At 43.6% G+C, this 25,239-nt stretch overlaps 1 protein-coding gene across 1 annotated transcript in view; it reads right to left on the reverse strand.

Moving 5' to 3' along the window:
* Window positions 1-25,239, reverse strand: part of PRDM10 (PR/SET domain 10) — a 94,459-nt gene that overhangs the window by 13,314 nt on the left and 55,906 nt on the right. The window contains exons 8-17 of the mRNA XM_047754315.1: window positions 22,261-22,333; window positions 19,855-19,972; window positions 16,450-16,579; window positions 15,568-15,810; window positions 9,015-9,362; window positions 7,282-7,437; window positions 3,456-3,635; window positions 2,424-2,534; window positions 812-1,012; window positions 40-183 (exon numbers count right to left, since the gene is read on the reverse strand). Of these exons, the coding sequence (XP_047610271.1) occupies window positions 40-183; window positions 812-1,012; window positions 2,424-2,534; window positions 3,456-3,635; window positions 7,282-7,437; window positions 9,015-9,362; window positions 15,568-15,810; window positions 16,450-16,579; window positions 19,855-19,972; window positions 22,261-22,333 (1,704 nt within the window). The remainder of the gene's footprint in view (window positions 1-39; window positions 184-811; window positions 1,013-2,423; window positions 2,535-3,455; window positions 3,636-7,281; window positions 7,438-9,014; window positions 9,363-15,567; window positions 15,811-16,449; window positions 16,580-19,854; window positions 19,973-22,260; window positions 22,334-25,239) is intronic.

Raw genomic sequence — 25,239 nt, forward strand, 5'->3', positions numbered from 1 at the left:
GTGAAGGAGAGGAGGCCCTCTCACCAGCCACACTCTTACCACCACAGTCTCTCCAGTCGCACTGTCTGTGGTTAAAACGGCTGGGGCTGCACTGATCACAGTTGTTGTCAGCGGCGTATGTATGGTGTTGGGGAGCTGGGCGTACTCTGGATGCTTCTTTCGAATGTGTTGTACCATCTTGGTCTAAAAAATTATGGCAAACACCAAGAATAATTACCAGAAGTAGTTATGTTCAATATTCCTGGAATATAAATGGCTCCTAAAACCTTTCATGTTATGTCTTTTCAAAAAAAAAAAATCAGAGCAACACTGACTCTGCCTGTCCTTCCTGTATCAAGACAATGGTACAAAAGGGAAAACAGAAGAAAAAGCAAAGACTCGTGTGACCCCACACCATCCAGCAAGGTCAGAATACCTCCCATTATCCTCTGATCCCACCACTACCTGCAGCAATCAATGACAAGGCCCCCAGCAAAAATGACCCCCTTGTCAAGAATCACCGCTTAAGTTCCTACATAGAGCTGCTGTAGGCCGGAGCTCACCAACCAGAAGCAGAGAATATTCATGGGGCCAAGGGAGAAGGAACCCATGTGAGTACTAAGGCTCTCAGATGGCACTAATTTCAGGGAGAGTTCACTGTATTCTCTTCCCATTCTGTGCTCTGGTCCCTGGTCTCAGGATGCAGCTCCTTTAGTCCCCCATCAACTCAGAAGAGGCCATCACAGCATCTGGATGAGAAGCCGTCTTCTCTTAAGCAATGCTCCCTTAAACAAGGACTGTGGCCCCAGGGTCACCCGAAGCCCTCCCATACCTTGCTGCTGTACTGTTTGGAGCAGTGAGGGCAGCAGACGGGCGGCGTAGCTATGGTGCCCGTGAGCTGGGTGTGGGTGCTCAGCATGGGGTCTGGTTCTCCAGGGCCCGCGGGACGAAGTTTCCGAATGCTCGGGGGGAGCTCAGCCCCAGGATGGTTCTTCAGAATGTGGGCTTTTCGCTTGCTGGCACTTTTATAAACCTGCAAATTGAAAAGCTTTGCCATAAAAACAGTGTCTAGTTCCTCCTTCTCGCTTAAAGCAAACAATTTCACTACAGGAAATGAGAAAAAGTATTCACGTAGCCCACAAGAAAATTTATTTACAGATACATGGAAGGATAATGAGGATAAATGTAAACTAGAATAACATAGGAACATAACATAGCTGGGACTTCCCGTTGTGGAGCAGTGGAAATGAATCTGACTAGTATCCATGAGGATGCAGGTTCGATCCCTGGCTTCACTCAGTATGTTGGGGAGCTAGCATTGCTTTGGCTGTGGCCAGCAGCTGTAGCTCTGGTTCGACCCCTAGCCTGGGAACTTCCATGTGCCTTGGGTGTAGCCCTTCAAAAAATACGTGTGTGTGTGTGTAGGTATGCATGGCATCTTCCTTGAATTTATATATCTAATGATAGTAATGGTAAAAGTATCCTTTGCCCTGAAGTTTAAAAGGTGGATATGCAGTTATAGAAAGAACTGTTTCTCAGGCCAGCTGTCTTTAGCCTTTCTGTCAAAGCTCCCTTGTGATGTACATAGTTGACCATTAGATGCCAAAGAATCTTCCAAAATGGCAAGTCCAATAGCAATAGTACCTGTAGTGGTGAGTCTGTGCTTTAAAAAACATTTCTTACTTTTAAGTTGATGCTACTTATATGCAGCTTATACTATACACAGCTGACATTGTATAAAGAAACAATATTACAATGAAACAATAAATGCAGATTCTATTCCTGTCTTTTTTTAACTACACAAAAGTTAAGAACAGAATAGTACAAATAGAGTATTCTACCACAGAACTCTTTCACATCCCACTCAATTTTCTAGAAATCCAAAATCTACTGTATCTTTTACAAGCAGGATGATGAACTCTCATTTTAGAGCTTGGGAACTGAAAACGAATTCATATACTAAATTCTTGGTAATAAGCCTCTTCTTTAACAGCAAAAATTACAGAGAGAAAGAAAAACAAAATCAACTAATTATTAAGAAAAAGTTTTGGCTTCAAATGAGGCTGCTTTTTTTTTTTTTTTTTTTGTCTTTTTAGGGCTGTACCCATATGGAAGTTCCCAGGCTAGGGGTCAAATCGGAGCTGCAGCTGCCAGCCTACACCACAGCCACAGCAACACCGGATCCTTAACCCACTGAGCAAGACCAGGGATCAAACTTGCGTCCTCATGGATACTAATCAGGTTCATTACCACTGAGCCACAATGAGAACTCCTTTTTATTTTTTGCTCACCCTTTCTTGTCGAAATGAAAAACTACCGAGAGAAAAGGACCCATCCGTTGAGAGACACTGCGAGGTCCTAGTATATATTTATGCATGCAGACGCTTGGCCCCCACAGAGCAGGGCTCCCACAGAGATATCCTGTGGGCACGGTCTCCCTTTACCTTATCACAGTACTGACAAAAGTAGTCCCGGTTGGGCTTTATGATGGGTAGAGTTAACTCTGGCACCTCTTCTATCTTCATGTCTGGGTGCCTCTTTGATAAGTGATTTACCTAGAAGGAAAAAAAGCAAATGAGAAAAAGACAACCCCATTACTAGCAGACGCTGAACAAACACTTTTGATATTAACTGCTAGAAGTTGAAATTCTCTGAAGCAATGTCCCCAAACAGAAGGCTTTAGGCCAGAACCGGCACTGCCAGATCCCTGAGATACCAGGAGTTAACAGTAATTCAGCAAATGACTGAAAGTGAATTGAGTGGCTGTGGATTCCAATAACAGTCTTTGACTGAAAGAGCTGCTGGTGGGAAAAGGAATTCTTACCGGAGCAGGAATTTCTTGTGTGAATTCTCCCGATGCAAGCCTATCTTTCATTATTTAGTGCCCTTGCTCTACTGAGGACATTGAATGAGATACAAACTAAGGTTCTTACGTATAAGGAACGCTCTATGCCTTAGCTCCTGGCAGAAGGATATTCTGCAGAAACTATGATCAGGGCGAAATGAAGTGAGACTGGAAAGCTGGCTCTCCGGGTGTTTCTGCTGACCTGATTCCCAGAGGCCGCCCTGATGGCAAGTTCCCCCCTTCGACTGCTGTGTCATATACGGAACAGAGAGGGACTGACAGAAATGATCGGCGTGGGGACTGGGGTAAAGGTCCCACCAGAAAAGTATGGTCAGGAACACAGAAGAGAGCAGGGAGCAAAAACACAGAACAGAGACTGAGACGGGCAAAGCAAAATGAAACTAGTCATGAAAAGTGATTGAAAAAGGGCTTCTTCCAAGAGACATCAGAAATGAACTGGGCAAAGGGGGGCAAGGGGAGACTGGGAAGGAGACAAGCCCCCTGTTGGGAACTGTTGGCTTCTGCTTTGTGCCCAGCCAGTGATGAAACCCAGTGAGAGACGGAGGACAGGATACGGTGCCAGGCCGTCGCCTGGGCAGACGCAGGCAGGCCTGGAAACCAGGGCACTGACCAGCATGCCTCGTCTCCGGAAGCCCATCATACACAGGCGGCACTTGAACGTGAAGCTGTCATAGTCGGTCGACGTGATGCGTGGCTTGAAGGTCTTAGAGCGGCTGATGCGGTCGGCTTTCTTGGCCTCCCTCTCAGGGTTGTGCATCCTTTGCATGTGTTCCCGTAGCTTGTCTTTTCGCTATTCAGAGAGAATTTTTGAGAGGGCATGGGGGTGGGGAGTGGGGGTAAAAAATATTTAATTGAAGGGATAAAACAAAATCAGCACGAGTTAGCAGTAACACAACCCAGCAGGCTGCATCCAAGTTGCTGGATTGCAACGTACAGGGACGTGGCAACGGTGGCTGGGAATTACTCTGTTCGCTAGCGAGCAGATGCATTCCAGTGAGCCTTGGTTTAACATGACCACTCAGTTTGAAAGCTACATACTGATTTTTGAGAGGAAAGACTTTGCATTGATGTAGAAGAGATCAAAGGGCACATGGAGTATGTTTGGTATTAAGATATTGGTAATGAATGGTAGGTAATATTGATTTACAAAGCAGTATGTAATCATTTTCACATGTTTTAAAACACGTCATGACATTCTTTTTTTTTTTTTTGTCTTTTTAGGGCTGCACCCATTGAATATGGAGGTTCCCAGGCTAGGGGTCAAATGGGAGCTGTAGCTGCCAGCCTACGGCACAGCGACAGCAACTCCAGTCCGAGCCGCCTCTGCGACCTATACCACATCTCACAGCAATGCTGGACCCTTAACCCACTGAGCGAGGCCAGGGATCAAACCTGCATCCTCATGGATACTAGTCAGGCTCATTAACCACTGAACCATGATGGGAATTCCATATCATGATATTCTTTAAATCCCAAATGAATTTAAATAAGTATCTCTTACATATGGATTTAGAAGTTCAGATGAGCGGTATGCTGCCTGCTATGGACAGGGCCCATGGTCTAGGTCACAGCTCTCAGTCTAATGACAGAATCTACCGACACATATTGATGTGAATCCCCAGACAGAAAATTAGGCAGAGCCCATCCTGAATAAAAACAAATCCCAAAAATGGCAGCTCCCTATTCAGTGAGGCTCTGCTCTTGGACATATGGTTAAACTGTTATTGGTTTTTTGTTTGTTTGTTTTTGTCCTTTTAGGGCCGCAACCACGGCATATTGAGGTTCTCAGGCTATGGGTCAAATCGGAGCTGTAGCCGCTGGCCTACGCCACAGCCACAGCAATGCAAGATTCGAGCTGGGTCTGTGACCTACACCACAGCTCACGGAAACGTGAGGCCAGGGATTGAACCTGCAGCCTCATGGTTCCTAGTCAGATTCGTTTCCACTGCATCACGATAGGAACTCCCTGCTATTGGTTTTATAAAGATTTTGAGATTTTCCACCATTCCAGTTCTTTCCACATTTTGGTATGGGAGTGTTTCTGTAACTACTTCATTTACTTAACATTCTCTGACTGCCCACCATGTATCTGGAACCATGCTAGGTTCAGAGTGCAATGCTAGGCACCCCCAGTAGCCTCCCTCTTCTGCTACAATAGATGTGACCCAACTGCTCTTCCTTCCTGCCCCATCCACCCTCGTTTCTGGGACACCCAGGAGAGAAATTCATTGCTCCCTACCTACAGTAAAATTTGGATTAAAAACACCACCCTAGGGAGTTGCCTTTGTGGCCCGGCAGTTAATGAACCCGACTGGGATCCATGAGGATGCGGGTTCGATCCCTGACCTCACTCAGTGGGTTAAGGATCGGTCATTGCCATGAGCTGTGGCATAGTATGCAGACAAGCTTGGATCTGGCATTGCTGTGGTGTAGGCCAGCAGCTGTAGCTCTGATTTGGCCCCTAGCCTGAGACTTTCCATCTGCCGTAGGTATGGCCCTAAAAAGTGAAAAAACAAAAACAAAAACAAAAACCACCACCCTAAATAATAGCGTTTCTCTTTAGTCCAAATACAACGATAAAGCTCACGACCATCTCAGACCTCTGCTACATTTCTACTTTTTCCTAAGTATCAGTATTCACTAATTTACCCCCACCTATTCCCTTTAAACAGACCAATTTATTTTAACTGAATCACTACATAAACCCCAAAGCCTAGCACTAATACTACACCATACTATTCAAGTGTCAGACATTTGTGGAATGCCAAATCTCCAGAAGGCCTTTCCATAACAATAGCTCCAAAACCAGTCATCATCTTCCCACCCCCTCCTCCTGCCCCAGGCTTGCTCCTGCATCAGAAGTGGTTGCCAGCAGCGAGCCCGCCAACCTACAACTCTTACTGTCCACCCTTCCCCCTTCCGCCCAGATGCCAGATCCCAACAGCTCTCACTCAGACACGGTCCTGAGTACCAGTGCTCTGCCCCAGGCCCACGGCCTATACCTCAGGGCAGTCCCAGCTCTCAGACGCCATAACACACATTCCACAAAACTTGAGCTTTGAAAATTACTTTCTATTTCTCTTTAACGTCTCCATATTCTGTACAAATCTCTCCTTTTAAAATTCATTCTCCTTGGAGTTCACATCATGGCGCAGTGGTTAACGAATCCAACTAGGAACCATGAGGTTGCGGGTTCGATCCCTGGCCTTGCTCAGTGGGTTGAGGATCCAGTGTTGCCGTGAGCTGTGGTGTAGGTTGCAGACGTGGCTCAGATCCCGTGTTGCTGTGGCTCTGGCGTAGGCTGGCGGCTATAGCTCCGATTAGACCCCTAGCCTGGGAATCTCCATGTGCCAAGGGAGTGGCCCTAGAAAAGGCAAAAAAAGACAAAAAAGAAAAAAAGAAAATTCATTCTCCTCTCCTGAATCCATATCTGACTCTTCCAGTTTCTAGGACAGCATGACCTACACTCACATCCTGCAGTGTCTTTCAACGACATCTGCATTTCCCAATGAAGTATATTTTGTTTTATTTTATTGCTTTTTAGGGCCACACCTGCAGCATATGGAAGTTCCCAGGCTAGGGGTAGATTGGAGCTACAGCTGCTGGCCTACACCACAGCCACAGCAATGCGGGATCCGAGCTACACCAGTGACCTACATCACAGCTCACGGCAACGCCAGATCCTTAACCCAATGAGCAAGGCCAGGGATTGAACCTGCATCCTCAGTGGATCTTAGTCGGGTTTCTTAACCGCTGAGCCACGAAGGGAACTCCCCAGGAACTCCTCAATATGTCTTTTTTTTTTTTTTTTTGGCTCTGCCTGTGGCATGTGTAGGTTCCCGGGCCAGGGATCGAACCCGAGGTACTATTGCAGGCTGCAACACAGCTGTGGCCACACCAGATCCTTAACCCCCTGCACCACAAGGGAATTTCCTCAGATGTGTTTGTTTAACTCTTATCTCTGAGTCTCCTGTGAGTTTTTCCTTTACTTTCTTCTAAATTCCAGGTAGGTTACTAATACTTGGTATTTTTTACCTTAATCCTGGAAGTCATTAACACTCCCCAAAGTAGTCTAAGCCCTCTCAACAGTCAACAGATCTCCCACCTCTGCTGGATGAAGGTCTGGATGCCCAGGGCTCAATTATCAGGCTCCTATACTTAATAAGTGCTCAGTACAAATCTCTTGATTTGGTGGGTAAAAGTCCTCTTAGGAGCTTCTTGATAGCAATTTAGTTCTGTTCATTACACACTTGGGATTCTTGTAGGAGATGCACTATCACTCTGTTGGGGGATTTGAATTAATTATTTGGGGAAAGTAAGGTGAGTTTCCCCCTTAATTTTATCATAATAACTAAATCAAACGAGGCACAAAGTGCATCTCACATCTGTTCTTTGAGCAGGCTCTCGTCCTCAGTGGCCGCCCGCTGGTTACTCACCTTAAACTGCTTCCCACACGTGGAACACAGGAAATCCTTGCGGTCCGAGTGTCGGAGCATGTGCAGCCGCAGCTTGTCGGGCCGGCAGAAAGCCTTGTCGCACTCTGTACACTGATAGATCTTTTCTGAGTGGAAGCTTCGCACGTGTTTTTTCACCTGGCAGTGAAGACAGAAAGTGAGGGGCTCAGGCGCCACGGAAATGACAAAAAGGCAGCTCATGGCCGCTAGAGGGAGCCAAACGCATTGCTATGGGTCCTCATCCACCTGGCACCTGAGCCGATCTGCTGTGACTGGTAACTGACCTCGAAACACCACCCTGTCAGAGAGAAACAGAGCAGCCAGAAAGCCTTACAGACAGGACTTGAAGAGCAGGAAGAAAGTACTTGCTTAGTCCAAGGCCTGAGCACATGGGACCTATTTTTCTTTCTCTCTTTTTTTTTAAGATTAAAAGCAAGAGTTCCTTTGGATTTAAATGAATCCTGATCAAAGTTATCTATAAGAAGACACTTTTTCCTGCCTCCAACGTGTATAGAAATAATTTAGCCCCTTTTAGTAACTGGTCCTTTAACATGTTCTATAAAATCAGGTTCTGAAGAATTAAAGACATGAATTAGATGAAATAAAACACATTATCCATTTATGAAGACAACGGAAGTGTCATTTCCCCTTAATTGGGACTTATTCCTTGTACTCTTAAGGTAACTTAATATGGCCTCTGAACTCTCTTAGCTATAAATATTCAGGGAAGAAGAGTTATGGATGGGAGCTAAGTAGTGAGTCACATAAAACCATCCCTATAAGACGTTTCCCTTCATTATTTTTGAAGTCTCTTTTACCACTAAATTCTGTTACAGCAACTTTTCTAATTGTTTGTATAAAGTTAGAAAATCACCAAGACTCTCAATACTAGCAGAACTATGATGAAATCCTAGTCTCTTTTTGCTTTGTTAATTTAAAAAAAGAGAGAGAGAGATTTGTTGTTGTTATTGTTCTCTTTCTCGGCCTTGAGTGTAGCATGCAGAAGCTCCCAGGCCTGGGATCAAACCCATACCCAGCAATGGCTGGAGCCACAGCAGTGACAATGCCAGATTCCTAACCCACCGAGCCACCAGGGAACTCCAGAGAGAGAATATTTTTATTAGATATTCAGATTTACTTATTCATTCACTGGCATATAATAATATCATCACTTGAAGTCCAAATGAAATCATGAATATTCTGGAATTTATCCCCACCCATTTTGCTCCAGAATACAATACAGGAGAGGAGATCAGTGCTTAATATACAAGTACATTATATACCAACTTTCTCTTTATTTCCTTCCAAAGTGCATCACTTTAGTAGTGCAAGACAGGACACCATGGTAGCAGGAAGAAAATCTTTCCAGGCCAGGAAATGGGAATATGTCTTTTGCAGGGTCTGTATATTTTATGAGTAGTGGGTTTGGCAAGGATTAAGCAAGACTTTATAAAAAATACATCCAGATCTGGGTATCTAGTACTTGTAATTCAACTAAATGTTTAAATGCCAATGTCTTATTTGGTCAATTAAGGGTCATAATAATCTTTTGCTTATCAAAAGTAGTTTGATTGAAGAAGTATCATTCTCAGCTATACAGTTGATGCAAAGAAGGGATGAAAGTGCAGATGTTAGGCCGACTCAATTTTCCAAAAATCAACGTTTCTTTCACCTAAAAAAGGAAGCATATAGGAATCTCAGTAGTAGACACTCACCTGGATAAAATCTGGGAACCGTTTCTTACAAGTTGGGCAGGTGAAGTAGCCATCATTGATATGAATGGCCACATGATCTTTCAACAAATCAAGACGGTCAAAGGATTCTGGGCAAAAAATGCAAGAGTAAGTCTTCTGGTCTGAGTGGAGCTTCATGTGGCTCTCCAAGGACGCACTGCTGATGAAGCCCTTGTTACAGAGGTCACAGGTCAACGGGCAGTTCCCCTCCCGCCCATGGAAGCGCAAGTGTTGGTCCAGTTTGTCCTTTTCACGGAAGGCCTTCCCACACTGCAAACATTTAAAAGGCCGGAAGGACTTCCGAATAAAGAGATGCTGAAGAGCTGCGTTCTGAAAAACACACACAAATGAGATTATTTAGTGAGTAAATTGAGTGCAAGCAGCGTGCACATTTTTAGGGAAAAGGGATGCTCTCTGCCATCACAGACTTTCCACAGAAAGTAAACTCTAGGACGCACAGTGAAAGGAAGATTTTTCTGGTGAAGACATTAAAAATGAAGCCATCCCCAAAGAAGTCCATCTTGAAAAGACAAACTCTGGTGTTCTGTTTTATGTCTGTGTGTGTGTTTTCTTTTGAAAGGATCCAAGTAACATTCAAAAAATAGAGGACTTAATGTAAAAACAAATCCCAGAGTGAGACAGAATAAAAATTGAAGATTTGGAAGAAATGACTTGGGATGAGTCACACATGCATGAAGAGGCTGGAGTAAGTCAGCCAAATGTTACTTGTTGAAGTCTTTGAGGAAAAGAACTTGAAGCTCCATTAAAATGTTTAGCAAAAATAAAGATAATAAAAAGAACAGAAGCGTAGTACTTGCCAGGGCTGGGGGAAGGAAGCAGTGAATATGGGGTTTCTTTTCAGGGTGAAGAAAATGTTCTGGAATTAGTGGTGACAGTTGTGCAGCTTTGGGAATATATAAAAACCACTATGAAACAGTGAACTTTATGGTTATGTGAAGTATACCTCAATTTATGAAAAAGAAAGAGAAAGGAGGATACAGATTGACATGAGCGTACTGGCTGCTGAGACAAGATATATAAGCACACAGCAGAAATGGAGTATATGCACTCATCACTTCCTACTTAGGAAACGCAGAGGACAGCTTCTCAGTATAGCTAGTTAGTTCCATTGGTTAGAATGCCATGCTAACAAGGTTAAGCTTATCTCTCTGTTCCCTACCTAAACTAGTCAGTTTTGCTCTCTCTTTTTTTTTTTTTCTCCAGTCACAGATCGCACTTCTGATGCTGATTAGCCACCTTGTAAATTCATGCAATGGTTATAAGGAATCCAAATGAGAGAATATGGATACTCAGTGCAAATTCATCACCACCACTGGGAAAACAACTCATGCTCTACTGAGAGCAAATCAACAGAATCATCTTTCACACAGAGAATACAGAATCATTATTTTAGTTCTACTATAATGAAGACTCATTCATAAATTCCTCAAAAACACCAGGGGCAAAGCTCTAGATAGCTACGGGGGGAGGGGGGGGGAAATCCCTCAAAAAATACATGTATCTGTGAATGGGTATGTTTACATAACTATAAGGGAACAGTAATTAAAGGGTTAATGGAGCTCTTACTGCATGGATAATGGAGATCAGTATCTGGGCAATGAAAAGAGTGCAATGAACAATGCTTAAAACCTTAATTTCAAATTACAAGCAGCAATTTCTAAACCAAATTTAATGTGAAGTAATCACTGAAGGGAAAGCAAAATGATTACTTTTGAGTTAGCGAAAATTCTGAACATAGTTACTATATAACAGAAAAGACCTTCTCGGGGCTTCTCTAATATGACTGGGAGAGATATTTTACCTGCTCATTTTTTGGGGGCCATGCCCGTGACATGCAAAAGTTCCCAGGCCAGGAATCGAACCCAGGCACAGTAGTGACATGCTGAGTCCTTAACCACTAGAACTCCCCTCCTCCTTTATCTTGAGTAGATACTGAGCAACCCTGTGTCTTCCCATGTTAGCCAGGGCTACATCATGTTTTATCCTCCTTTGTATCTAGATCTCTTTAAAAAAAAAAAAATAGCTTAGCTCACAGGAAGTGATTGATAAATATTTGCAAATTAATGGGATTCGTGTGTGAGAGGGGTTTTTTTTTTTTGCTTTTTTTAGGGCTGCACCCACAGCATATGGATATCCCCAGGCTGGGGTCAAATTGGAGCTGCAGCTGCCGGCCTACACCACAGTCACAGCCACAGCATTGCCAGATCTGAGCCATGTCTGTGACCTATACCACAGCTCATAGCAACACCAGATCCTTTACCCACTGAGCAAGGCCAGGGATCAAACCCACGTCCTCATGGATACTAGTCAGGTTCAGTTCATTACCCCTGAGCCACAGTGGGAAATCCTAATGAAATATGTTTTATATGAAAATCAAAAATAATTATTTCAAGATCTTTTCCGGAGCATAAGGGACTATAAAGAACTTTTTCAAATCAGCCCCAGAGCTTCCTTTCACTTCGTTACATTGTTTACCAGTGACCTAATCTTTTTACTGTATCGGGACAGATCCTTATTTTACGTAAAAGCTCTTGAGATTCTGGCTAACTTTCAAAAACTTACGGAATGGGTAAGCAATGAGATCCTGTGCAGAGCACTGGGAACTACATCTAGCCACTTATGATGGAGCAGGATAATGTGAGAAACAAGAATGTATATATATATATATATATGTACATGTGACTGGGTCATCTTGCTGTACAGCAGAAAATTGACAGAATACTGTAAACCAGCTATAATGGAAACAAATAAAAATAATTAAAAATTTTTAAAAGAAAGCAAGAGCCAAAGATGGCTATCCCTCTAAATAAACAAAAATTACCCCCCCCCAAAAAAAAAACTCATGGAAATATGACAAATGAACAAACACTATTGTGAGATTCAGAGATTCGAGATTCAGAGTGCCTGGGGAATGCAACCATTGTTTCCTTTACCCAAGTTCAGTGACGTTTCCAAGGGCAGACACAATGCACAACCACCTGGGTCCCGTGGGATTCCACGTCCCCTTGGGTGCCAAATCTAGAACTCTATTAGGCTCACAAGTCTCCTGCCACCTCGGATTAGTGTGAGTGGCTCCAGACACTTGCCCTAAACCAGCAGCCATGGGCCTCCACCTTCTTAGTTCTATTGACAAACTTTGTTCTTACCATCTTTTTCATTTCCATGGAGCCCTGCACATTGTCAAAGTATTCAGGAACTAGACTGTGTTTCCTGATCGAATGATCCTAATGTAACCCTCTAACTACCAGGCAGAGGAGGTGCTGAAACTGTTGTCCACCCCCCACTCCCCAACCCACTAGCAGGCCATTTCTACTCTACGGCATCTTCTGCAGTTTAGAGCTGCAGTGGTGCACATTTTCTAGAAGAAATTATTTTAAAATGTGGAAGCAGCAGAGATGGGTCTCAGAGCTGCAGTCAGCCAACCACTACATACTGGATGGTACATAAGCTACGCTAAAGTGCCAAGGAGTTCCCACTGTGACACAGTGGTTTAGAATCTGACTGCCGTGGCTTGGGTCACTGCGGAGGTGCAGGTTTGATCCCCAGCCCAGCGTGGTGGGTTAAAGGATCTGACATTGCCGCAACTGTGGCATAAGTCACAGCTGCAGCTTGGATTCAGTCCCTGGCTCGGGAACTTCTAAATGCTGTGGGTGCAGCCATAAAAAATAAATAAATAAAGGTGCCAAAATGGCATAGTTGCTAAAACATGTGATGAGAAATTCACTGAAATGAATTCTGAGATAGTGTCTGCTGTGGCTCAGCAGTGATGAACCCAACTAGTATCCATAAGGACTCAGGTTCAATCTATCCCCTCTCAGTGGGTTAAGAAGCCAGCCTTGCCATGAGCTATGGTGTAGATCACATATTTGGCTCGAATCTGGTATTGTCATGGCTATGGCATAGGCCGGCAGCTGCAGCTCTGATTCGACCCCAGCCTGGGAACTTCATATGCCATGAGTGCAGCCCTAAAAAAAAAAAAAAAAGAAAGAACGAAATGAATTCTGTGACAACAAATTCTTTGCAAGACAAAAACCATTAAAATGTTTCTAAAATATGATATTAAGAGCTAAAGGAATCTGATTTTTTTTTAATTTTTAAAAAATGTTTTGTATTTAGGAACCTAAATTATTGATCCGATTTTTTATTATTTTGATCTAGGATATCAACGTTTCTTTCTTTCTTTTTTTTTTTTTAAGCAATTTTTCTCTGGCCTGCTTTCTGCTCAGTTTTCAAAAGCTTTGGTGCAGGAGCCCCACCCAACATACTTCCTCTCCACCATCCTCCAAGTGGCACCTGTGCGAGGGTCAGGCCAGCGTGTGCGCAGTCCCATAACTACATCAAGCATATTCCTGTGTCTCAGCCTTTGATGCCATGGCTGCCCTCCTCTGAAATGGTCTACCTTCCTCCTGTCTCTCTTTCAAGGACAAGTTTAAGATTTACATCACCAATGAATTATTCCCCGACTCCATCTTTCTTTGGCCTTTCACTCTTCCAACTTCCTATAGCGATTATAGGCTTTTCCTTTAAATTTAGCACTTCACTGTGACCCACCTTACATTAACATCGTCTGTCAAATTAGACTGCAAGATCCCAGGGGAAAGGACTCCAGTGAAAATGCTACTGGGTCTCGGCAGTGCTACACATACAGTATGAACTCAGAGCCACTGCAAAAGTCTTTCGGTTGTTTCAGAGCTGGAAGGGACCTTGCACATCACTTAGTCCTACCATGTGTTGTGTGTATGTGCAAACTGCAGCCCACGGTTTAACTCGCTTCCTACTTGGAAATACATTATTGGTATTCATTAACTAATTTGCGTTTATAGCAACCAAATTGTCGTTTCCACCAGGATTTAGTAAGTACAGGTTGCAAAGAACAGCAGGTCAGGCAAACACTTAAATAACATTCTGTTATGTGAGTGAAACACAGGAAAAAAACCTACCTGCAGCTCCAACTGAGCAGGCAGCATTAGAGGAGAGAAAAATAGTTACATTACCAATGGGGTTGGAAGGCTTCCCTTCAGTTGGTCATTACCAATCTGGATAGAAAAGATGAAAAAATACATAGCCCTGCTTTTTAGAATGTGTGAGAGGAAAAAAAAAAAAAATAGCTCACCTAAGACTGACCTCCAAAAGCCACATGCACGTGGCTTTGGCTGTGACACAAGGAACTTTGTACTAGAGCACAAGTACCAGCATGGCTACACTACCCTTGCACATCCACACCTCACTACACATGTGGACTTTAGTTGTTTTCCTTCAAAAAAATTAAATCTAGCAAGCATTTCTCTGGACTCAATGAAAAATCAGAATGGCCAAAGCAGAAAAGACAGTTATTTGCATAAGAGGGTGCAATGCAGATTGGGAAATCTTGGAGCAAGATGAATGGAAGGTATTCATAGCTTTCTGCCTTTCTGGTCTGTATGTGTTTACACATTCTTTTGAAATGACATACATGGAGGCACACATTTTCAAAGTTTCCATGTCAGGACCCTGCTAAAGGCCTCGGTGTGCTCAGGGCTCTTCCATCCCGTCACACGGTACAAACGTTTAAATGCATTTCTACATGAAGGGATGGACTATTCGGCTGTTCAAGATCCCTTCTAGCCTACAGGCAAATGAGAAGACCCAAGAAACATAAGCTAAAATGATCAACCATCTAGAAACTGTAAAGCCTGGGAAGTTATACAAAAAGTCTCTCTCATCCACACATGAAGGACGAAGGAAAGGCTTGAAACGCCCTGCTGCCACAAACATGGGTTGAAGTGACTGTTTTCTGGATGTAAATTGTCAGCAAGGGCGCTCATCCCACAAAACCACGTTGCTCTCCACACTCATCCCCTGCAGGTTCTAACTCACACTCGAGGCTATGAGTGACATGGGGATAAAACACACCTGGCCCAGCAGCCAGGCAGGCCCTGCAGCCACAGGGTCTAAAGTCAAGACGCAGGTCACGGAGGTGACACTGCCCTACCCCTAAACTTGAAGGTTAGCTCTGAGCTGCCCCAGTGTGTGGGCTGCACCTGCCCTATCAACCTAGACACGGTTCCTTTGCACTGACAAGTCATGGCATTTGCCAGCCATCCCTTGGAAACCGCCAATAACCAAATTCAAAACCCCAAATTAACTTGAGAACTGTGATTAGGCACAAATTAGCCTGGCTTAAATACAAGTAACTATTATAACTCAATGTACTTATTTCTCCAGTTCCAGTCTGTGAGTAAGGGATCCAGAGAGCTACCCTACTCTAACCACAGCAGTCCAGAAGCTGCCAAGAGCCAGGCTCCCGTGCCATGGCTAAATTGGTCAAACCTAAGACCAGCCATTCCAGCCTGCCATGGAACACAGTGACTCCAAGAAATAGTTAATACTTTCTTCCAAAGTGAGGAGCTTGAGCGTGTGATAGGCCAGATGCAAGGTTTAGAAGTGGATGGCGAACGGCTTGGCCACCCACAAAGCTGGCCGCCTGCAGCAAGGTCAGCGCCCACCCAGGAGAGGGAGCTGGCTTCCCACTTACTCGGATGCGCTTGGCCCTGCGCATATCGTCGGCTGTCAGGGTGCTTGGGGCTGGCAGCACGCTCTCCTCATGGTGGGGCTGCAGGTGTAGCTCGTGTGTTTCTGGCTCGTGCTCCAGAGAAGATGCTGCTTCCTGTGGCAGCTGAGGGATTGGGAGAGGGGTCTGCTCTGGTTGATCCAGCCCATTCAGAGCCGCTGGTTCAGCCTCATCAAACTGTTCCTTGGTGGAAAAATGTAGCAAGTCCTGAAATGACAATAACCAAGAATTATCTCCCTACCTAGATGGACATTAGTGCTAGGATTTAGAGTCGCTGCTTTTTTTTTAAAAATGATGCTCAGATAAAATGTTTTCCTTCTGAGAGGGTTAATTAGGTTACCATCCATAGGACTTGGAAACCATGAGATAGTTAGTCCAGATCATTGCATGAGGAAAAGACTATGACAGGACTCTTCTGGAATATCATAATTGTAATTATTTAAACTAATTAAACGGAGTCTGCAGTAGTGTCCCTGGACAATTTCACATCTTTAGGGCAGTGAAGTTGGGTTTTTGTTGTAAGTAATGTTTGAAAATTCTTTTTTGTCTTTCCCTAGTCAGATTTTTTTTTTCCCCTTTTCGGCCACACCTGCAGCATGCAGAAGTTCCTGGGCCAGGAATCGAACCCCACCCCAACAGCAACCCAAGCCACAGCAGTGACAATGCTAGATCCTTAACTCACTGAGCCACAAGAGAACTCTAGTCAGACTTTTAATTAACAGGCAACGAAGCACTGACAGACAGCGCTACCCATCTCTGAAGGGCATTTTATTTAAGTCCAGTAATAGTTCTAAATCCTCTAGGCAAGCATCCAAAAAGCAGCTCTTTCTTCCCCATCCTCCATACCTGGGTCCCATCATCACACTTTTCCCCATTTTCGCTGGTTATTTCCAAGCGGATAAATTTTGGAGGACGCCCTGGCCGTCGACCTGGGCCAAACCGCCTCTTGCCTCGTCCCCTTCCTCTGCCTCTCGTTCTGGGGACAAGAGATTGGGTTATAAAGAGTCATGGTTACACAATACTCCATAACGAATGTTTTCCTAAACGATCTGGATTAACCTCGACTATTGATTTCCTCTCACTTTATTTCTTTTCCCGATTGTTTTTTCTAATGGAAACAACTGTTTTGCTAATACACACTTTCTAATTTCTCATCTTTGCTGCCTATATAGTTCAAAGAGATGTTTTAAATTATTCAAGGGAAAAAAGGGAGCTTTAAAAATTCAAAGCACTGACACCATTTTGCTGCTAGAAGTTGTGAAAGCTCGAACACACCTCTGCAATGATGTGAGCAATGCAGACACGACAGAACATGCCAAGCCAAGGGTGTGTCCTGGAGACAAGATTCCAGTCTTTCCCCTTGCTCACCTCATAGTCCTTTCTTGGAATGTAGCTAGAGTCAAAGGAACTTTCTTGTTTTATTGTAAGCTTCTGGAAGCTTAGAACAAATTTCTAATTCAACAGTTCCATAACATGCCTAGAAAACACCAAATAAATTGTATCCCCTTTATTTGGTTACCTTTTTTTTTTTTTTTGGCTCTTTTTTAGCACCGCACACATGGCATATGGCAGTTCCCAGGCTAGGGGCTGAGTCGAAGCTGCTGCTCCCAGCCTATGTCACAGCCATAGCAACGCGGAATCCTTAACCCACTGAAAGCAATCAGGGATCAAACCCGCATCCTCGTGGATACTAGTCAGGTTCATTACTGCTGAGCCACAATGGGAACTCCAATAGATAGATCTAACATACAAAAATTCCCTAATAAAAGGGATTCAGAAAACATGTCATTAAAACCTCTTCTAGAAGATGTGTCTCTGAGCTGTGTATAAGATCAATCAGACTGTGTTTTATTTTTCCACTCACTTACTTAACAACTTAACAAAAATTACATATTTTTCCAAGAACTTTTAAAAGATTCTTTTTTATGGGCATTTCTGAACCTCGGCAAATACGTAGAACACAAAAAAGAGCCCTGGGTGCCCACCCCCTCACTGCAATACTTTTCAACTCATGGCCAATTTTATCCCATCTATTTCCTCAATACTTCTCCTATATACATACCCATTAGACTATTTTGAAGTAAATCCCAGAAATCATTTCATCTAAATATTTCAGAATGTATCTCTAAAACATATGTAGATAATACATACACCTCCACAATCCCATTATCACACCTAAAAAATAACTGATAGTTGCTCAATACTACTAAATCTAGTCAAAGTTCTAATTTTCCTAGTTATCTCAAATTTCTCTTAACAGTTAGCTAACACAGTTACCTCTTCTGAGTCATGCATTGTGCTGGGCACGAAGGATGGCAAGTTATTCTTTTTTAATTTTTTATTACAGTTGATTTACAATGTTCTGTAAATTTCTACTGTACAGCCGAATGATCCAGTCATACATACATACATATATATATGTATATATACATACACATATATTCATATGTATACACACAGACATTCTTTTTCTTATATTATCCTCCATCATGTTCCATCACAAGTGACTAGATATAGTTCCCTGTGCTATACAGAGGGATCTCACTGCTTAAAGGACGGCAAGTTACATGCAACAGTTTTTACTCTCAGAAGTCCAGAAGAGACAGCAGCATATATACCAAACAGCATATACACCAAAAATCACAACATAATATAAAAAGTGCTATAACAGAACCATGGATGGAGTTTTCAGGATACCCAGGAGGGAGCGGCAGAACTCTATGTCCTGCATGTGCCTCAGACATTTGCTCCCTCCCACAGTCATACCCTAGGCTTTGTCAGCCTCAGTAGGTGCAGAACCTGCACTGCCCGAGTCCATGCCTTGCACACTCTGACACTGTGTCCTGAGTCCCCAGCTCACTCCCTCTGGGACCTGGACTCAGTCATCCTTCCCCTCACTACCATCTCTAATGCAATCCTCCGTCACCCATCTGCAGTCCTGCATCCTCTTGATATTTTCTCTCCCTCCTTCCAAAGTCCATCGCTGTGGTCATTCCTTCTACATGCCCTTGATGTCCCACCCCACTGCCACTGCATCATTCTTGCTGCATTGTAAGCTCTTGGTGAAATCACCCAACTCCCCACCCCCTTTTGCACTGGCACCTTTGAGGTGAAAGACACTGGGGAATGACTTGGCCAGACTAGGGGACTCACTTTAATTTCATGACTGTGAGCCTCAAGTAAGCTCTTAATGTTGCAGGCAATCTTACCGGACTCCCCTGGAATATTTACTCTCTCGCTTTCCTAAATGCCATTTCACACCATCTCCCTTTTCAAGTCCTATAAAAGCTGGCAATCCTACATCCGTCCCATTGGTACTGCTCTATCTCAAACCACTCCCCCCCCCTTTTTTTTTTGGTCTTTTTGTCTTTTCTAGGGCTGCACCTGCAGCATATGGAGGTTCCCAGGCTGAGTCTAATAGGAGCTGTAGTGGCTGGCCTACACCAGGGCCATGGCAACACGGGATCCGAGCCATGTCTGCAACCTCCACCACAGCTCACGGCAACACCGGATCCTTAACCCACTGAGCAAGGCCAGGGATCGAAACCACGACCTCATGGTTCTCAGTCGTTTTCTTTAACCACTGTGCCATGAGGGGAACTCCCACTCCCATTTTTCATTGGACCTGCTGAAATAGCTTCTAACTGGACTCGCCATCTTTACTCTTGCTCCAATATAAGCTAAGGTGACATTTTTATTTTTATCCACAGAGAAATATAATTGACATCAAAATATCCCTTGATCAGATGCCTGTATGGAGTTCTCATCACACAGGGAATGAAATGCAAATTTCCCACCATTACCCATCAGGCCTAGGTGATCCAGCTACTGCCAGCCCATAGCATGGACTTCTCCTTCATCTTCCTTTTTTATATAGTGTGAATTAAATATATGACTTAGTTTGATGAAGAGATTCTACTACTGAAAAGAGTTTTTAAAAACCACAGATGCGGGTTATTTCAGAGTGAATGCTAATCTCTAGAATTCCTATTTCAAAATCTCCAGTTAGGGGAGATTTTACTGAACTGAAAAGATCTCCTGTTGCTGGGTTTTGGTTACACTGGAAAAGACAAACATGGTAATGAGGACCAGGGGGAGAAAGGAAATAACAGATAATAAATATCCCTCAGCAGCCAATCCGGTTCCCTGTCTATACACATGTACACACACACACACACACATACACACACTTGTAGCTTCATAAACTCTGGAGCTTTAAAACTGAGTACATGAAAACTTCCCCCCTTATACCTGCTAAACACATCCAGTTTCTCATCATGAGAATTGAGATGCTGTTGCAGCTGCTCCGAGCTTATAAATCGGCGGTTACATTCGTAGCAGGGCCAATTCTTCTCTTGCTCGCGAAGAACTGGGGTCACAGGAGAGAAACCATACAGGCTGGTGATCAATAGGCACCAAAAAAGGTCAAATGCCTGCACTCCCCCCCACCCATCTCACCACAGCCCAGTGTTCATGAACACCCAATGTCTGCCATTTTGTTACCAAATCAAAAGCTAATGTTTGACAGAGAGCAGCTTTTTAGGATCTTATTTTCTGATATATTCATGTAAGACATCAAAGGAACAAACACCTTCATGCCACCCACCCACCCCCAACACACACACACACACACACACACACACACACACACAGGACCTCACCACACTGGAAAGACTGGAAGAGCTACAATGGAAATCTGTATTCAGCTAACCTAGTGATTTAGATCCAAGTTTCATAATAAGAGGGTATATTTCATTATAAAAATCTGAAAATCATTGCCCAAAATAATCATTTTGGCAAAACATTCAGAAGTACCTATTGAAGCTGAATATATACATAGGCTATGACCCAGCAATTCCACTCCTAGATCTACACTTAACAAAAATATGCACATGTTCACTAAAAGACATGTAAGAATGTCCACAGTAGCATCCTCATAATCACCAAAAACTGGAAATGATTCTGTTGTATATATAATCAGGAACTTTGCTGGCTCTTGTCCCTGCATCCTGGGAAATAGCCTCTAAATCTTCGGAATTTCCCAAGTAGCAGGCGTGTCTTTGTTATTCCTGGTGTCCTGTGAGGTACCTGAGTTTATGCTAAAGAGATGGCCCTGGATGGGTCTGGCTGTGCTAGGAAGACCAACTATCTGATTACAGGGTTGGGGCTTTGAGCCAGGTGATATGAGCCAGGGAGGGGAGCAGGCAAGAGGGGAGCAAGTTCAATCACAGGCCAAGGAGCCAATCAATCAGGCCTATAGGACGATGCCTCGATGCCTTGATACAAACTCTGAACGCAGAAGCTCAGGTGAGCCTCCCAGGCTGGTAATCCTACATCAATGCTTCAGGTAAATGATACAGCCTAAGGACACAGCAGCTGGACATTTGCGGCCCTCCCAAACTTCGCCCTAAATGTCTCTTCACTCAGGTTGGTCCTGATGTATCCTTTATAATAAAACAGTAATCATAATCACAGCATTTTTCTGAGTTCTGTGCATCATTCTAGAGAATTATCAAGCCTAAGAAGATAGTGAGAACTCCCCAAATTGCAGCTTGTTAGTCAGGAGTGCGGGGAACCCCCAGGGCCTGAGGCTGGCACCTAAAATATGGAGTCTTATGGAAGACTCTGCCCTTGACTTGTGAAATGTGACCTGACCCCAGGTAGTCAGTATCAGTACTGCATGGTGCAACCCAAATTTCCATGGTACAACAGATAAGATAGTCATGATACTTTCATACAATAGAACACCAAATGGCAACGAGAAAGAACAAATTACAATATACGCAACAATAGGGAAGACTCTTACACCAAAAGTGTGCAAATCACAGACTTCCATTTATACAAAGTTCAGTAACAAGCATACTGTATCCACAGTGTTGTAGTCAGGAGATTTGTTACACCTGGGAGTGCAGAGGATAAGAAGGTGCAGGGAATTCCCAGGGCCATGGCCACGCTTTGTGTCTTGACCTGGGCGCAGGTTACCCAGGTGCGCTCGTGAAGTGAAAATTCATTAGGCTATTACCTAGGATTTGTGCACATTTCTTTTCTTTTTCTTTTTTTCTTTTTTTTTGGTCTTTTTAAGGCCTCACCTGCTGCATATAGAGGTTCCCAGGCTGGGAGTCAAATTGGAGCTATAGCCATAGGCCACAGCTACAGCAACACCAGATCTGAGCCCCATCTGTGACCTACACCACAGCTCACAGCAACACTGAATCCTGAGTGAGGCCAGGGATTGAACCTGTGTCCTCATGGATGCTAGTCAGATTCATTTCCACTGAGCCACGACGGGAGCTCCTGTGCGCTTTTCTGTGTGTAGATTGTACTTCAGTGACATTTACTTTGAAACAGAGTCAATGCCTGCCTTGGCTGTGTTCAGAGGTGATTAAATCTAGATAGGGACCGTCCTCTGATCTAGGTTCTAATTTAGTATTTGGAGGTTTTCATTATAGTAAATACTATTTGCCAGGACCCATGAGAGAAATGTAAATATGTCATTGTCATTTGACCCTAGAATTAGACAGGGATGTGTAATTCTAAAAAACCTACTGTGATATCTTAAATACACAGAGATAAGAAGAATTAGAGATTGCATAAAGATATAATATGTACAAATTAGAATCAATATATAAAATATTAAATATTAAAAAGTCCAAGCACCTTTCCTTTCTTCCTCAGAAATGTCATGAATTTTCTGGTTCACAAACTCAGCATAGGATGCAGCATACCATACCTGCAAGAACCAAGCACATCATCAAGAACTAAAGGACATCAGTGGGTGTGCTTTGCATGCTTAAATTCTTTCTCCTGCTCACAGAAAACAATTCAGACTTTTCCACAGCCCACGAAAAACAAACAACAAAAAAGGCTGCACCGTGAGCCGACCCCATTAGCACCAGTCTGCAGGTGGGCAGTCAGGAGGCTCACTTGCAAAGACACACTGCGGTGTCTTCTTTTCCCTTTTATAAAAATTGTTTTTGTTATTAGAACAGCTTCACAAGGGATCATATTAATAGTCTCTCGATCTAAATAAAACATTGCCCTCTTCTGATTTTTTTTTTATCTGTATTTAAACACAGGTTTCTACACATCCGTGATCACAGTGGCTCCACCCACTACACGTCACCAGATGGCTCTTGCCAGGATCGCAGGTGACTATTTCACATGCTACCCTGCCCTCCCAAGTCTCTTCCTCCATCCTACCCCACTGGCTCCCCTCTTTCTCTCCTAAATAGCGGTGTTCCTTGAAGCTCAGTCCAAGTCTAGGGCCTGCCTATCTCTCCCAAAGGTGATTACATCCTTTTGTGACCAGCTCTATACTAATGACTCCCAGGTCACTGCCTCCACCCCAGACCCTCCCCATCCATTCCCTCTATATGCATTCTGCTACCTGCCTGATGGAACATGTACAGAGCTGACTTCTAGATGTTTCCGTGCTCAGCCTCCTCCTCCCCCCGCCTCTCTTTCTCATCTCAGTAAGTACCCTACCTTCTGCCCAGTTGCTCAGACTCGGAATCTAAACAGTATCTCTCATGTCTCAGTTTTCTTCTGCAACGCCTCAGTAAGAACTGGGGACTGCTCCAATGTCCATCTCCACTCCGCTCAGCTAGACGCCCACCAAGATGAGCCCTTGCCTGCTTTTCTAACGAGCCTCCTCTTTTCCACTCTCGCTCCCTCCAGCCCACTCCCCACACAGGAGCCAGAGTGGTCTTCCTGAAACACAATCTGATTTCATCACTCACATGCTTATAGCCTGCAACAGTCTCTCACCTCATAATAAGCGTGATGTGTTCGACACCAGCCCCAGAGGCTCAGTGATCTCATCCCAGCTCCTATCTCTCCCTTACCTGCCTCCAGCTCCTCAGAACAGCTGAGTTCTTTCCCACCCCGTACCTTTACCCTTGGTCTTCCACCACCAGGAATGTTGGGTTCTTCCTCCTACCCAACCCTAACCCTTCCACACTGCTGGCCCCTCTCCTTCCACAGCTCTTAGCTCAAATGTCATCACTTCAGCAAGACCTTCCTCTCCACCATCTAAACTGGTACCTCTGTTGTTATCTGCTCCTTTCACATCTTTTGTTTCCTTCACAGCACTTTTCACTATTTGATATTATTTGCTTGTTAACATATTTCTGCCCATCTCCCCTCTAGAGGACAAGTTCCCTGAACACTGGTCACCAGCTCGTCTTCTCCTAATGTCTGAAACATAGAAGTTCAATATGTTGATCATGAAATGAATTAATCATGTACAATTGTTATGGAATGTTATTTTAACCACATGGAAATAATTATATTGAAAGACTTCACTTTGAACTGTGGAACAATATTCTATAGAGTCTATATTCAATAATTTACTTGACCATGACCATGTGGTCACATTTTTAGGTGGTTTATCTTTCTGCTGTCATAAAAATTCGACCCTGTTCATTGATTCCAAGAGGTATTCTCCTTGTAGTCTCTCAGAAATCAGAATAGGCCTCCCAATCCATGGCGTTCAGCAGTTACTGCCCTAATGAAGCTGTCACCACCCACACACTGCTCCTGCTCAAATGTGATTGAGCTCTTTCTATTCTCACCTTATTCCCGTGTGTGATCAACTACCATTCCATGAGTTGTTACACTTGCCAAACAATACAAATGATGCCCAGGGAGTTCCCGTTGTGGCTCAGTAGTAACCAACCTGACTAGTATCCAAGAGGATGCAGGTTCGATCCCCAGCCTCGATCAGAGGGTTAAGGATCTGGGGTTGCCGGGGCTGTGGTGTAGGCTGCAGACTCAGCTCGGATCTGGCGTTGCTGTGGCTGTAGCATAGGCCAGCAACTGTAGCTCCAATTCAACCCCTAGCCTGGAACTTCCACATGCCACAGGTGTGGTTCAAAAAGCAAAACAAACAAACAAATAAACAAATGATGCCCCCCAAAATTTCCATTGCCCTCAGAATAAATGAAAGAAATTTCAAAGCAATGCAAGGCTGGTTTGATCACCCTGGAGGACTCTCATTAAGGTTTCAAACATTAAGTGGCCAGAAACCTCCCACTGACTTGATCAAAGAACACCTAACTTCCAAGGACTCATGTTTTAATCAAGGAAAAAGATACACATGAGTTCAGTCAAAGGGAAAGCACAGCTTCAAAACTTGCAGAAAAGCTACTATCAGTGGCTTGGAAAAATATCCCAGAGGTGATAGCGGAGCACTTATTTTAAAATACTGCATCACCATCAACACCTTAACGGCACAGAAGAGGACAGATATACAAAGCACAAACATCCATGACAAAGTAAAACAGTGATTCAGTAGAAAAAAAAAAATCAGACTGCACACAAAGGAGTCTACATCTTATCCAATTTGCTTTGCCTATATTGTGCCTTTCTAAGTATGCATAAGTGTAATGTGATTTCAAAATTATGTCTAAATAAGTCCAAAATAGCTCCTGCAATAAATAGAAAATAACTATTTCTGTTGATTAAAATAAGCACTGTAACATAGCTTAACTGGCAGGATATTTTTTTCTTAACGGTGTATACAATAATAGTGCATCTCAATGTCTGAGTCAGTAAAATACGACATTATGAAATTCTAATGTATCTACCTCTATCTGTGCTTATAATTATTTCCTTGGACTAATTCTGTAACATTCC

The sequence above is a fragment of the Phacochoerus africanus genome, chromosome 11, assembly GCF_016906955.1.
Source record: "Phacochoerus africanus isolate WHEZ1 chromosome 11, ROS_Pafr_v1, whole genome shotgun sequence".
Lineage (NCBI taxonomy): Eukaryota > Metazoa > Chordata > Mammalia > Artiodactyla > Suidae > Phacochoerus > Phacochoerus africanus.